The 14,451-nt window shown below is 40.7% G+C and overlaps 1 protein-coding gene across 1 annotated transcript; it reads right to left on the reverse strand.

The window, feature by feature from the left end:
* Nucleotides 1–1,184: 1,184 nt before the first annotated feature.
* zc3h4 (zinc finger CCCH-type containing 4) lies at nucleotides 1,185–12,714 on the reverse strand. The gene is made up of 14 exons (XM_053506949.1): nucleotides 12,401–12,714; nucleotides 8,414–8,657; nucleotides 8,213–8,320; nucleotides 7,819–8,056; nucleotides 7,555–7,703; nucleotides 7,367–7,460; nucleotides 7,134–7,270; nucleotides 6,239–6,340; nucleotides 5,971–6,082; nucleotides 5,725–5,834; nucleotides 5,204–5,628; nucleotides 4,795–5,108; nucleotides 4,392–4,631; nucleotides 1,185–3,958 (listed from the first exon to the last, which is right to left on the reverse strand). Exons 1-14 carry the CDS (start codon nucleotides 12,478–12,480, stop codon nucleotides 2,322–2,324), a joined length of 3,990 nt encoding a protein of 1,329 aa, XP_053362924.1. The 5' UTR covers nucleotides 12,481–12,714; the 3' UTR covers nucleotides 1,185–2,321.
* Nucleotides 12,715–14,451: the final 1,737 nt, after the last annotated feature.

The following is a 14,451-nucleotide window of genomic DNA, read 5'->3' on the forward strand; positions in this document are numbered from 1 at the left end:
TCAGGTCGCTAAGTGGGAGTGTACATGAACAGAAATAGGGGAAATGAGTCGTAGCCATTAGAGAGAAAGCAGGAGAGAAAACTTCCTTCTGAATAATAGCCATGGAACAAAATTACTCGATTGGTTTTACACTAGGGAATAAAATATGACACAAGGTGCACCATAATAGGAAGTTAACCAACAATAGGGCAGTGTGTTAAAACACCAAAGTTGATTACTTTCAAACAGCGGTACAGTAAAGCCGTTCATTTCTCTGAACAAGGGCAACCTCTGGTTCTGAAAAATGACGCGGAAGTGCCAAAACATGCAGTTCCTCAAATGACCTGTAGGTCCTGAAAGTGAATAAGTCAACCCCCACAGACCCCATGAATTAAACGTCCAACTTTACAACAGGAATAAATGTTTGCAGCCTTCTTTTACTACAAAAAAAAAAAAAGTTTTGGTTCCCATAACTAGAGTTCATAAATGTATGGAGGTAATTTTTATGCAACTCGTCAGTAAATATATCATTAAGTCATAAAATTATTCATAATCATAGAGATTTGAGTGACCGCTGCATGGCAGGAGTCAAACCCTTCACTGTCTGCTACACATCACTTTACCTATCCAGCTAAATGAAAACAGTGAATCTGACTTCTAATCTGTGTAGAAATTTTTATTCATGCGACATGTAAGGTATGGATAATGAAGTTCACTCAAACGGCAAGTAACGACAGCACATCAGTTAACATTAGCAAACTTAGTATTTTATAAAACCTAAAGATAATCTAGCTAGAGATAATGAAGGTAAGGCTTGTTTCAAACAACAGCCAGTTCCAGTTTGTTCTGCCCATTTGTAGATTATCTGGGTGTTTAAGTGAAGTCAGCTCCTGCCAATATGGCAAAGACCAGAGCTCCTACATTTGAGCTTTAAAACTGCTCTTCAGAAAACCTGCGAGACATTATGGAGGGTTCGTCCAGTTAATGTCCACAGCAGCTGGCCAAAAGTTACAATTATTTATTAACATTGTAGAACTTCTAAGAGACATAACCCTTCCTGTCATCACTTACATCATAGCAGCTATAGGCATTCCATCCCCCATCCGCCTCCTTTTTCCATCATTTTTCCAATTTAAATTATTCATTTTTAATGAACCCAAAAAATTATTACATTTTTATATCACTTAATTATCCACTTCCAAGCCTTTATCACTTAACCTTGTATTTCCTTTATTAAATATTTCACAACCTTGCCTACACTGAATGATTACAAAATGTTACCTGTTGTCAAATATGGACATTTATCAATATACAAGTCCTTTGTAAGGGCAAATCCAAACAAAACACAGAAAGGTTGATTATGTTAAGTAGTCCTTGTGACAAAAAAAATCGTGTTTCAAGATAGGTTGGAAAGAACAGAGTTCTTTTTTTTGAGAGACAAAAAGCATTAGTTAAACGTTTGTGCCCATTAACTGTTGCACATCACAAGTCCATATACAATACAGGTGGGAAAATATATTTATATATATTTATGTATATAAATGTACTGTATGCAGTGTATACATAATGATTATATTTTAAACTGCCACATGAAAAACAAACAGATTTCTCAAGTATAAAAAAATAAATTAAAACAATTTCACAAAGACTATTAACAGATGTCGGTTTCAGTATACAGTTCTGTTACTCACAAAAAGAAGTTCATAGTCCGAAGCAGAACAAAGGTGCCCAGAAACAAATATAAAAAACTGAAGGGAAAATGCAAAAAACAAAACAAAAAAAGAACCTAAATCTGACGAGTGAGGACGAAGAGAGCGCTAAAAGAGTTTTAAAAGAATTTTAAGCACTGATAGGTAGGTGAAAGCACTCCGGGTAAAGCATGAGTGTGGTCGTGCACATTGGTCTTGCAATAGAGGGATATTTTTTTTTCATTATAGTGCTTGATCTACTGACGTTATCACACCTTGTACTCAAGGATAAGAACAAGAAATCTACATTGCTGATGAGAAGGGTCCGACAGAAAGGACAGGCAGTTCACAATGGCATATGGGTCAACCTTCAGCTAAATCACAGCAACGCAGCGTACTAGCTAAGGAAACCGTCTCTTCAAAAGCCCCACGTTATTCTTACGTTCTGAGGTTTTTTTTAAAAAAATGACTGATTTAAATATCTTTTCGGTTTGGTTTTTAAAATAGACACATTTATAGAGATTGTTTTTCTCCCCCCGCCCCACTGTATATCCTTGATATATTCCCTCTGAACCATATAAATTCCTGTGAATACTGAGACATGGTGTTAAAGTGGCCCATGCTGGCTTTAGCATCAGAGCTGCAGGTCCAAGATCACTGACAGAAAGGTGAGGCAGTAGGGTCGAAGCCTTTGAAAACATCCTTTAAGGAGGCATTGTCCTGTTCAGCGGTGTCTGGCTGTGCTGGGCTGTTGCCCCCAAATGGGCTGCCTGTGCCACTCGGCTTGCTAGCTTGCTTCACCATACTGAAGAGCGTAGAGACAGGAAGGTTGTGGACTCCTGCTGGTGGTTCTGTAGCCCCGGCTGTGCCCTGAGGATTTTGAGAGGAACCTCCTGCTGTGGGAGCTCCTCCTGTACCTCCTGCGTTGGGTGAGGGCGAAGGCTTGGGCCGAGGTCTGTTATAACTATTGTAACGATCAGTGGTTTGCTCACTGTTGCTTTTCTCCGGCTCAGGCTGGTCCAACGCTGATTTTCGGACAAACAGCGGCTCTTTGGACTTTGGCTTTGCTGTAGAGACCACGCTGTCACTGACCTTTGTCTCACTTGTTGTTGTGGTGGTGGTGGTGGTGGTGACCTCTGTATTCTCAGGTTTGTCTGAACTCTGTGTGCGTGGGTCATACAGACTGATGCTGTTAAGGACACTGTTGCCAGACCCTGAAGTACCCCCTGTACCCCCTCTCCCTGCTCCACCCAATGAGAACATACGTGGGTCGTAGGGCGCAATAGTGTGTGTAGGTGAGCCTGGCGCAGGAGAGCCAGCAGATACAGAGGTTTGTGAAGTTGTAGGTTCTGCTGGCTGCTTAAGAGCGGATTTCTGCGGTTGCAGCCGAGGATCCGTGATCTTACGGGCCATGCGAGGGTCCATTGGCTTTTCGGCTGGGACGGGTGCAGGAGGAACAGCAGATGAAGTGGTTTGTGAAGGACTGGAAGAAGAGGCATTAACAGTCTTAAGGATACGAGAGAGCAGCTCAAAATCTGGTATGGAGGAGGAGGAGGAGGAGGAGGAGGAAGAAGAAGAGGACTGGCTGGGCGGTTCGGCAGAGGGAGCCGCTGAAGGCAGGGGCGTAGAAATAGCAGTATGGAGCTGCTGCTGGGCACGAGAGATCCGTGGATCGATGCTTGCAACAGGAGGGATACCTGGAGGCAGTGGGAGAAAGTCCTGCTTGGGGATAGGAATGGGAATAAGGTCTTCAGGACTCCAAAGGACAGCCTTAGCGAAAGAAGGCTTGGTTAGAACCAGATCTTTTTTGATGTGGCTGAACTGCTGGAGCTGTGAGCGGGGATCACGCAGAGCCATGCCCATTAATGGATCCAAAGGTATAGGGACGGGTTTGTCCCTCAGCATTCTTTCGCCCTCCTCTTCCTCAGTAGCAGCAGGGGTAAGGGGTGGTGGTTTATACACGAGTGGGGGCTCGGGTTTGGATGTAGCAGTCTGACGTGCAAGTCGTGGGTCTGTGGGAGCTGAAGAGGACGGAGGAGAGGAGAGATTAGTCTCCGAAACCTGGGCGGATTCAGTGCTTCGTGATAAGCGAGGGTCTCGTGCCAGCCTGGGGTCAGCCGGTCTGCTGGGCACCGGGGCAGTCTGAGCCTTCTGAAGCCTGGGATCGCTGGGAGCACTGTCAGGTTTCGAGGGCCCTTGGGCTTGGCTTTGTTGCCGTAAGGTTTTAAGGATTGATGTGACACTTCCACCACCATCTTCATCTTCACTAGAATACCAATTTGCTGAATCTCCTAAAAGACAAAGGAAATAGTATTTATGAAAAAATATGCCATTTAGCATGTAAATGGTAAAACGCTAGCCTTTGTACTACATCCTAATAGTCTTTGGATCTATTCCTGCATATAAAATGTTGACAATTTATGAATGACCAATACTGCCATCTAGTGAAAGAAGCGAGTTTGATTAGACATTTAAAAACCACATGGTGTTTACAATCTTTACACCTCTTAGTTAGGGTCATGCAAAGAACTGTCCTTGAGACATTTTCACAGAATCAAAAAAGAAAATTAGGAAAATGAATTTGGAATGTGCATAAATCAAAATGATCAACTTTCCAAAATTAAAAAAAATTGTTTTGTTAGAGGCCATATACATATGACTATACATCAACTGAGTTCTACAAAAATACTGGAAATCATACTGATAAAGGACTTTAAAAAGTACCTTCGTTGTCTCGTTCAGGTCCTCCTTCGGCTAGCCTCCTGGCCCTCTCCTCTTCTTCCTGTTGGTTCTGTTGGATCCTCATAAACAGCACACGCTGTGCTGGAGGCAAAAAGTCTGGCACTGTTATTCCAGACTGATTAGCTGAGCTTCCACTGGGTGGGCCATCCATATTTCCAGAGTTCTGATTCCCTGAGGACTGCTCGTTAAAGTTTCCACCAGATCCTGTCATGTAGTCATCATCTATGTCAGGAGACAAAAAGTAACCCTCATGTAGTGAAAAAGCTAAGTAGCAAACTCCTACCACAACAATATAATCTCCTACTCTGCAAAATGAAAGATTCTCTTTAATATTTGGTGTTAATGTTCTGGTTTCCAGGTGGAATAAAAAAAAGAAATAGCTCACCCTCTTCAACTTCCCCTTCTTTTCCTATGCTTTGCTGCTGGTAGAAATTGTCATAAAAATTGCGAGCAGAACCACCTCCGGGTGGCATCATGCCCTGGTTTGGAGGTCCTTCTCCTTGGCCAAAATTCTGCATCATTCCTGGAGGCCCTTGATTCATATTTGGTGGGCCCATGGGTGGCAGGTCATGAGGCCCATTTGGTGCCATGTGACCGGGCGGTGGGCCACCAGGGAAACGAGGTGGAGGTCCACCTGGAGGACATGGAGGTGGGCCTTGAGCTCCTGCAGCACCTGTAGCAGCGCCAGGATTTGGACCTCTAAGAAAAAGATGCATACACTGGTAAGCATTTTTTGCAAACATCAATAAATAAAACTATATAGAAACTATAAGAAAGAAGAAAGAATGTGCAACCTGACGCCTAGTTTTTGTGCTAGCTGTCCAGTGGGTTTTACGACAATCTCGAACAAGGATGGGATCTTCTTTCCCGTGTTACCTCCACAGGGAGGCGGTGCACCGACGGGTGGCAGAGACGAACCATGAGTTGGTGATCCCTGGAAAGATCCTCCTTCTGGGCAGGGGGGAGGAGGTGGTCCCTTATGCCCTGGGGCTGATTCAGTGCCTGGGCATGAGGCACCATTGGAAGGTATGCTTCCATGTTGAGGCCCTGGCGCCCCAAATTCGGCTGGACTTGAGGAATCTGTTGGGCCAGGTCTTGGGGGTGTGGGGAGAAGTCCAACACCAGGTGGGGGTTTGGGGAGGGGATTGATACCTTGCTTCTTCAGCTCCTCCACCTCCTTCTCATCTTCAGCACCAGCTTCAGCATCCTCGGCCAACATCTGCAATTATATTTAACATCACAGATTGAGACGGGATATGACTGGAGAATAAGAACATACTTTTTTTTTTCTTCTACCAACAACGAACAGGCTTACCTTATCTAGCAGTTCTTGTGTGTCTTCTGATAAAGAATCATGAGAGAACATACAGTCATCTCCGTTTACGCAATTGCCTGTGGTGTGGAACAGCTTGCAGGGGAAGTCACGTGCTGCAGAGTTAAGGAATGGTCTGCACCAGGCTATGCATTATACTCAACTATTAAAGAGTATTAGGCAAGACAAAATATTGTGTTGATTAAAATACTACTAAATGACAGAAGACATTTGCAATATAAAGGATATCATGCATGTATGGGCAATTTTCAGCCCGGGCACAGAAGCCAGTAATATAAAACTTGCAGAGTTCTTTCTTCTTGGGCAACTCAATGTCATGACTGAAGTTACAGTGTTCACCCTGTTAATCACATATTAAAATATAAGAACAGTAGCAAGCTTGGACTTAATGACAAGCACACATTTTGGTACTGAGCTTTCTGTTTAAATACTTGTATAATATTAATAATCATGAAATCTACACCATAAACCAAATTCCACTTATTAGTGTTCTTACCCAGGTACAACGGCCTTCAATGTAGTACTTGCAAATGGCCTTGCCTTTTTTGTCCTGCCCATGCTTTTCTTGGTCATGTTTTCTCTGGCCACCAGATCCGTCCTACGAAACACACAGGTCTTTTCAGTTCCGGCTTACAATGTAACGGCTGTTATGACGAGAGGATGGTCGAGTGTTTCAAATAGCAAGACATCTCCTACTTAGCTTGGAACTGCCTAAAGCTGAGGTGGTTTTTAAATATTTCGAGTGATTTATAATTACCTGTTATTTTAAGTGTAGATATTACATTATTGCCAAGACAACCTCTAAGAGACATCAGAGTAAAGAGTGTGTTTGCCTTCTTCAGTATACAGTGAAACCTTGGATCACGACCATAATTTGTTCCAGAAGCGGGCTAGTATTTTAAAACACTCGTAAACCAAATTGAATTTTCCCATAAGAAATAATGGTAACTCTAATTATTTGTTTCACAGCCCACAAAAATACATAAAAATAATTACACACAAAATATTAAGTAAAAATAAAATAAATTAACCTGCACTTTACCTTTAAAAAAAGTAAAAATAAATCTTGACAGTTAAGTGTTACCGTTTGTGCGCAAAGGCGCTTTGTGTGTGAGCAAAGTAAGCTCTCCCTTCTTTTCTTAAACAGTTACCCTGCCTCCACTCTTTTCACACACGAAATCTGAGGTTTCACTGCACTCTACCATGAGCTAGATTTATTGGGGTTTCCTTTGGAGGTATTCTGCAAATACCTCTGCACTAAGCAGCAAACAAAGCTGTAACAGGTTTTACTTGCCAGACTTGTCTGTGCCATTCAGGTGATAAAAAACTTTTTGTAAAACTGCCCTGTGTTAGAGCAGGCCTGGGCACTGTGAGCAGATATTATTTCTTACCCCCATGTCCATATCTCCACTGTTGTCATCATCGTGACACATGTCTCCTCCACGACCCCTCCCTCGATTCCTGCCCCTGCCGCGGTTCATGCCTCTGCCCCCCTTCCCTCTTCCTCGACCTCGGCCCATTTTGCCACCTAAAAATAAAAAACATTCAGAACACAATAGGTTTATCTTAATCTGCTAAACGTTTTATAACCTATTCAACAGGGTGTTGTACTGTTTAAACTCACCACGCCCTCTGTCTTTGGATTTCCTGTACTGGTTCAGTTCTTTTGAATAATCATCGTAATCGTCATCACCCATATCGTAGTCATCTTCACCATACTGTAATAAGATAATGCAAATTACTGGCCTGTAATCTGGCCTATCTGTGGATCGTAACACCAAATGACGAAATCGATTTAAAGCTGGAACTAACCTCCATCTCATCTCCATACATGCCGTCCCCGTCTTCATTCTCACCTCCCATTTTACCTCGTCCTCTACCTCTCATTCCGCCTCTGCCTCCACGGCCCCTCATTCCTCCTCTGCCTCGACCTCTCAGGTTTTTTATTCGACCCTTAAGACCTACAAGTTATGACAACATTAACATTAATAACAATTAAAGATCTAGGATGCCCTTATGCGTTCTGTAAATGTTAGATATACATCTGTATTTTATTACAGCTGGATTAGTGTGTACCTCTGCCACGTTGGCTGCATGGTCCACCTTCTTTGGCCTTGCGGTACTGGTTAAGCTCCTTGGTGAAGTCATCATAATCATCATCACCCATCTCCTCATCCTCCTCACCCTCATAGTTCTCCTCATCATACTCATCGTAGCCACCATACCCCTGTTTGTCCATTTTCATGTAGCTGCCTTTCTTTGACATAGGTCCTCCATGTCCTGAGGGAGGTGCAGGACCGTAGCCTCCATGAGACTGGAACATGGATAACATATTGAGGTTAAATTCACTCAATCTTTGGCTTATAAACACACCTGCGGAAAACCAACCTATTGGTTCACTCTCTGATGGATGATAAATATACTGGATGGTTATTTATTTAACAAAAGATGAAAATCTTATTACACTCACTGAGGGTGGGTACTGAGAGCCGTATTCCCGATACTTCCTTTTCTCACTGGGACTGTAGTCAGATTCATCGCTGAAGTCCGAGTGGTCATCGCTGGACGACGCATGACGCTAAACCACGCAAAACAAACCGTGTCAGAATCGCAACAAACGCCGCAAAAATTATCATCCAGACACACCCACCAACCCATACACAAAGCATACCTTGTGCTTGGATCTGCGCCTCTTTCTGGATCTCCGCTTTTCCTTCTCCCTCTCTCGGTCTCTATCTCTTTCTTTCTTCCTTTTCTTCTTGCGACGATGAGCCTTCTCTTCATCGGACTCGCTGCCGTGCCGCTCCTTTACACGGACGGGCTTTTCCTCAGGCTCTTGTCCCTCAGTGCTGGGCATTTCCACGTCACCTCCGTCATCCTCCAGCTCCCCCTCTTCCAGTTCTTCATCCTCTCGTCTGTAACATTCAAACATCAAAATTGCTAAATTAAATAAAGACAATGTACTCATAATCATAGTCTTATATTTGTTTTAAAACTTTTTGTTAAAAATACATTGTCAGGTGGTTTGAACTGAAAAGTCATGGGTTTGTAAAAGAGATTTTAGAGTACATATAGTTAGATCCAAAAGTTATGAACTTATTGATGTTGCAAATGTAACGACATACAAATCTATGTTTCAGCCTATTGTGAACATTGGACTGTGATCCTTATCACAGGTTTAAAATGTTAACCACTCTCTCTCTCTCTCTGAACACTGACCTAGGGTTAAAACACCACTAAAAAGAACAACATGAAACCAAATATTTCACATACAGGTGTTGTTGTGCAGGTCTGAAATGACAATTGACCAAAGAAATGAGTAATCTAGTTAATGATTGAGCACAAGATTGTGGTGGGGCATTGCAAAAAGCTCGTCCAACTGGAACTAAAATGATGCAAATTAATTTGTATAATACTCCTTCCTACACACGTAATAGATATTATAAAAAACGATTGGACCATGTGCCAATAAATGTTTGCGCAAACTGCTCATCTCTTTATTGGAAATCAAGTATTGCTATATATTTTTTTTTATATATAACATGTACCTCTAAAATAAGAATCCTGACACTCATAATCGGAGATTAAGATAACCCGTCTTAATTTCAGCCCTATAATGTAAATTAAAAAATTTGACACCTCTTTACTCCACAGGATTCTACAAACAGGAGAGACAGATCTTTTGAACAAGTGTACAACATTGACTCCAAAGTAAACTCTATGCACTCTGTCCCTATCAATCTATTACAGAAGAGAGGGCTTGGTGCTCAGCAGTCACGAAATGAACTGAACTCCAATTTCACAGTCACATGACCTTTATCTTTCTTCATATAAGTGTGAAAGGGAAATACTTCAAACTCTTCGTAACTGTTATGCTTCTAAAGCCAAGTAGGAGATGTAGACATTAACGAAAAATAAAAGGATCACAATTTCTCCTGATCATTTATATCAATATAATATAAGAAACGCGTCATATCTTTAGCACAAGTTATATGAGGACAACTGAGCTTATTCGACCATGCAGTGAGTGACAAGACAGCTGAGAAATCGGGTCACCCTCTAGCAAAAGCTATAAACAACCCATCCGGGGCGCTGGGAGCCATTTCTTAACTTTGCAACCGAACAGAAATGATACCAAAACCTATCAACTTAAATGATGACCTGTGGCAACTCTGGGCTCTAAAACTGTTCACCTAAAACTAACAACAATGAAAATTCATCTATATATCATTTGGACTTTGACAGCTAAAAAGGGATTGATGAATTCTGCATGCGGTGTACCTCACTCGATTTGGGAAAAATAAATAAATAAAATGAAACTTGTGTTTTAGTTCACGTTTAGGACCTTGAATGCTTTTGAGACAGTGGGAAGGAACACTAAAAAATTTTGTGCAATAATTTTCTGAAAGAAAAGCTCATCTAACCTATTAGAAGTAAAAGCAATTTATTTGTTAAATTATAATTTCCTGGTTTAATATTTGGATTTATCATTCTCTGTTTTGATTATAAGTACCATAGTTACACATCATAAATTTTACAAGATGTGCATTTTATAGAAATTTTATGAAAAAGAAATGTGCATATGACTTTAAACTGGTACTATACTTATGTTTTAATCCACATTTAGGACCTTGAATGCTTGAGACTTTGCAAATTGGATTTGTGCAATAATTTTCTGAAGAACAAACATCCATCCTATTAGAAATAAAAGCAATTCCTTGTTGAAAAACAATACTTTCCTGGTTTACTCATTTTTGTTTTGTTCAATTGTAATTTACTAGTTAAATCACTGTTCTTTGGTTCAGTCTGGTTTAAATCAGTATTACCTTATATGATCATTATTCTTTAGGTTAATCATTCCCCTTTGATTAACAGTATCTTTTAAAGCTTGCATTTTCACAGGTTATTGCAAATTTATGAAAAAAGAAATGTCCAAAAAAGTGACCTAAACCTGTACTAGTGTTTTAGTTCACGTTTAGGACCTTGAATGCTTTTGAGACATTGGGAAGAAAATGTTTGTGCATTTTTATTCATGGAAAAGCAATTTCCTTGTTAAATAACATTTATTTTCTGGTTTACTTTTTTTTTTTACAGGAATTTATATTAAAGATACATATACCATAGTTAAACATTTTATAAAGCGCGTTTTCGCAGGTTATAGTGATTTTATGGAAAAAGAAATATCCATAAAGTGACTTTAAGAGACTTTAATAGTTTTGCTCATTTGTAATTTACTGGTTTAATCACTGTTCTTTGGTTCAGTCTGGTTCGATCTGTATTGCCTGATAATCATTATTATTATTTGGGTTAATCATTCTCTTTTTGATCATTAATACCATAGTTAAACTTTATACATTTTATAAACTATGCATTTTGTCAAATTTTGAAAAATATCCATAAAATGACTTTAGTCCTATACAGTACTAGTGTTTTACTTCGCGTTTTAAGAACTAGAATGCTTTTGAGACATTGGAAAAGAACTCAAAAGGTGTTTTGCGAAATTCTTCTAAAGGAAAGTCATTTTCCTTGTTAAATAATTTCCTGGTCTACTCAATATTGTTTAGTTTAATGTAAGTGACTGGTTTAATCACTGTTCTTTGGTTCCATCTGTATACCCTGACACTGTTATTTGGGTAATAATAATTTTCTGTTTTAATTATCAGTACCATAGTTACACATTATACATTTTAATGGAAAAGTTAAAGCGGTTTTATGAGAAATAAATAACTATAAACATGACTTTAAACCTATACTATATGAGCAATATGAATTTATAGCCATAAAAGAACAGAGATTTTATGCTTTTCTATTTTTGTGCGTGTTTTTTTTTTTTTTGTACACAAACCCCTTTTTAAACCAGCTCCATGCAAATGCAAAGATTGTGCGCAACGCCGAGGCTAGTCATTCGGCTAATTGCAGCTAGTAAGCTAGCGCACTTAGCATATTAGTGGACAATGATTACATTTACATTTAATTAGCTTTCTTTAAATTTCAGGAACACCCAGAACAAATTTCACAAACGAGTTACTTATGAGAAATTGGCGAATTTTTATCCAGTTTGCGGGTGGGAACTAAGTTAGCTAACCTAGCGCGTTAGCTCCTCTAAGTAGCTTAGATTAGCTTCCTGGATACAAGGCCTGGATACGAGATGCTAGCCGCGTTCACATAAACGGCTAATTACCTAGCTCGACTGTTTTTATGATCGCCGAGCAGTTACACATAAGGCTGCGTTAAAGGAAGATATAAATATATGAGATATATGGATCACTATGGAATATTTTAAGTCGCCGACGTGGTCCGTTTTTCCGCTTTACTTTGAGGAAGACTGAAATACGTGATCGATGCTCTTTGTTTAATGGCCACTTTGGTCCTTCGATGATGAAAAAGTGCGTCGAAGAAATGTCTGGATTTGTAAACGCGGTTCTGTTTCGACACAGAACATGTCCGTGAGTCGGATATATGACCTTCCAGATTTTGCGCCGTGTTAACGTTTCAAGATGGCGTTCGTTACCTCTGTACTCGTTTCCCAGAAAAAAAGTCGACTTTAATCCCTTTGAAAGGTAAAAAAAAAAAAAAAAGCAAAATAATGCCCATGCTTTTTGTACTTAAAAAGCAAAGGATAAATAAATAGTTGGAGAGAAATATGATATTACTCGACCTTTCGTCAGTGAGAAGGCTGTTGTGTTCGTGGTTGGCTGTTGGGGAGTTTGGATGGACAGTCATGCTTTCCACAGCCATTTCCTCTAACGGACTAGAGTTCAGTGCAAAAAATCGACTCAGGATTCAACTGGCTTATGCGTTACTTGACTTTGATTGATTTTAGGAAGAGTTTCAGTTCATAGCAGTTAAATTCCCATTAACAGTTTCAAAGAGTAACATGCTGAAACGTTCCTGAAGGTCTATCCGTCCTTACAGTTGCGAGGTGAAATGAAACTCAATCACTCAAAATGGCGACTCTTCTTCTCCAACGCGAAGGGGGTGGGCTTTCCGACGATGACGTTACCACGACAACGGCCGAGTTTTTACGAAGTGACTGTAGAGGGGCGGAGTTTCCCAACCTCCCCAAAGAAGCATTCCCATTCCAGCTGTTTGTTAAATCTGTTCTATTTTTAATAGCTGACATAAAAGAAAAAAAAATTAAGTCAGTGCCACTACTAGGTAGGGCCTTTTTTTCATTATTTAAAAATAAAAAAACATTTCTCCAGCACATTAAAATTACGGGGCGGCATGGTGGCCTCGCTCCTCCAGGTAAAAGACATGCAGATTAGGGTGTACCACGTTTTGTGCCCTAAGTCTCCCGGGATAGGCTGCAGGCTTCCTCTGACCTTGTACACAAGATAGGTGGTATTGACAATAAATTAATTAACATTAATCGTCCGGCTCAAAATCACCTTTACCGCTTTATCCTGTATACAGGGTTGCGGGTGCCGGAGCCTATCCCAGGAGTATGAAGGTAAAACGGTAGCAAAACCCGAGAGCTTGCAAATTCGAATGTGAGAACTTGTAAAATTAATATTTGTATTTGTAAGTTGAAATTTGTACTCACAGCTCTGATGTGAAAAGCTGCATCTATCGATTTGCACACCTGTGTTTTGAATTCGAAGTTGCAGATTAACAGGCACAATTGTGTACGACACATTTATCTTTGCGCTTTACTTCAGTTTCGGTGTACAACCACAAGTCGGCGCTCACAACCTCTCAGATCTGGCAATACAACCTCAAATCCCGGCCCTCTGACTTTTGCTACTCATTTTGCGATATTCCTGTAGCAAAACTGACTTGTGCACTTGTAAACGAGGGGGCGGGGCTGGGGTGGAAATGAAGTCATTTTATTGGTCAATGCCTCACTAATGAACAACGCCCGCCACAATGCAAACATTTGTATGCATATGTATCAGCTATTTTGTTTTTAAAGGCTTGGAAATTTTGTTTTTATTAACTATCATTAGTTTTACTGGATTTTATATACCAGTAAAAGCGCAGCAATGTCGTTTAATTGGTTGGCATAGACGACCACCACCACCGAAACGGCGCGAGCTGCTCTGTGTAGTCTGTGACGTCATCGCGCACAAAACGTCCCACTTCGTTGGCTGGCTCCAACCAATTAAATGTTCATTGGTGAGGCATTGACCAATAAAATGACTTCATTTCCACCCCAGCCCCGCCCCCGCGTTTACAAGTGCACAAGTCAGTTTTGCTACAGGAATATCGCAAAATGAGTAGCAAAAGTCAGAGCGCCGGGATTTGAGGTTGTATTGCCAGATCTGAGAGGTTGTGAGCGCCGACTTGTGGTTGTACACCGAAACTGAAGTAAAGCGCAAAGATAAATGTGTAGTACACAATTGTGCCTGTTAATCTGCAACTTCGAATTCAAAACACAGGTGTGCAAATCGATAGATGCAGCTTTTCACATCAGAGCTGTGAGTACAAATTTCAACTTACAAATACAAATATTCATTTTACAAGTTCTCACATTCGAATTTGCAAGCTCTCGGGTTTTGCTACTGTTTTACCTTCATACAGGAGACCCCGGACGGGGAGTGAATCCACACACTCATACACCATGGGCAATTTGGGAAATCGAACCCAAAGCCTGGAGGTGCAAGGTGACAGTTTTAACGACTAAGCCCTATAAGCCATTATGCTGCCAAATTTAGGCCACAACAGTCCAAAGTTTAGACACAAGTTTGGATTTATTTTCTACATTCT

The sequence above is a fragment of the Clarias gariepinus genome, chromosome 11 (genome assembly GCF_024256425.1).
Source record: "Clarias gariepinus isolate MV-2021 ecotype Netherlands chromosome 11, CGAR_prim_01v2, whole genome shotgun sequence".
Taxonomy (NCBI): domain Eukaryota; kingdom Metazoa; phylum Chordata; class Actinopteri; order Siluriformes; family Clariidae; genus Clarias; species Clarias gariepinus.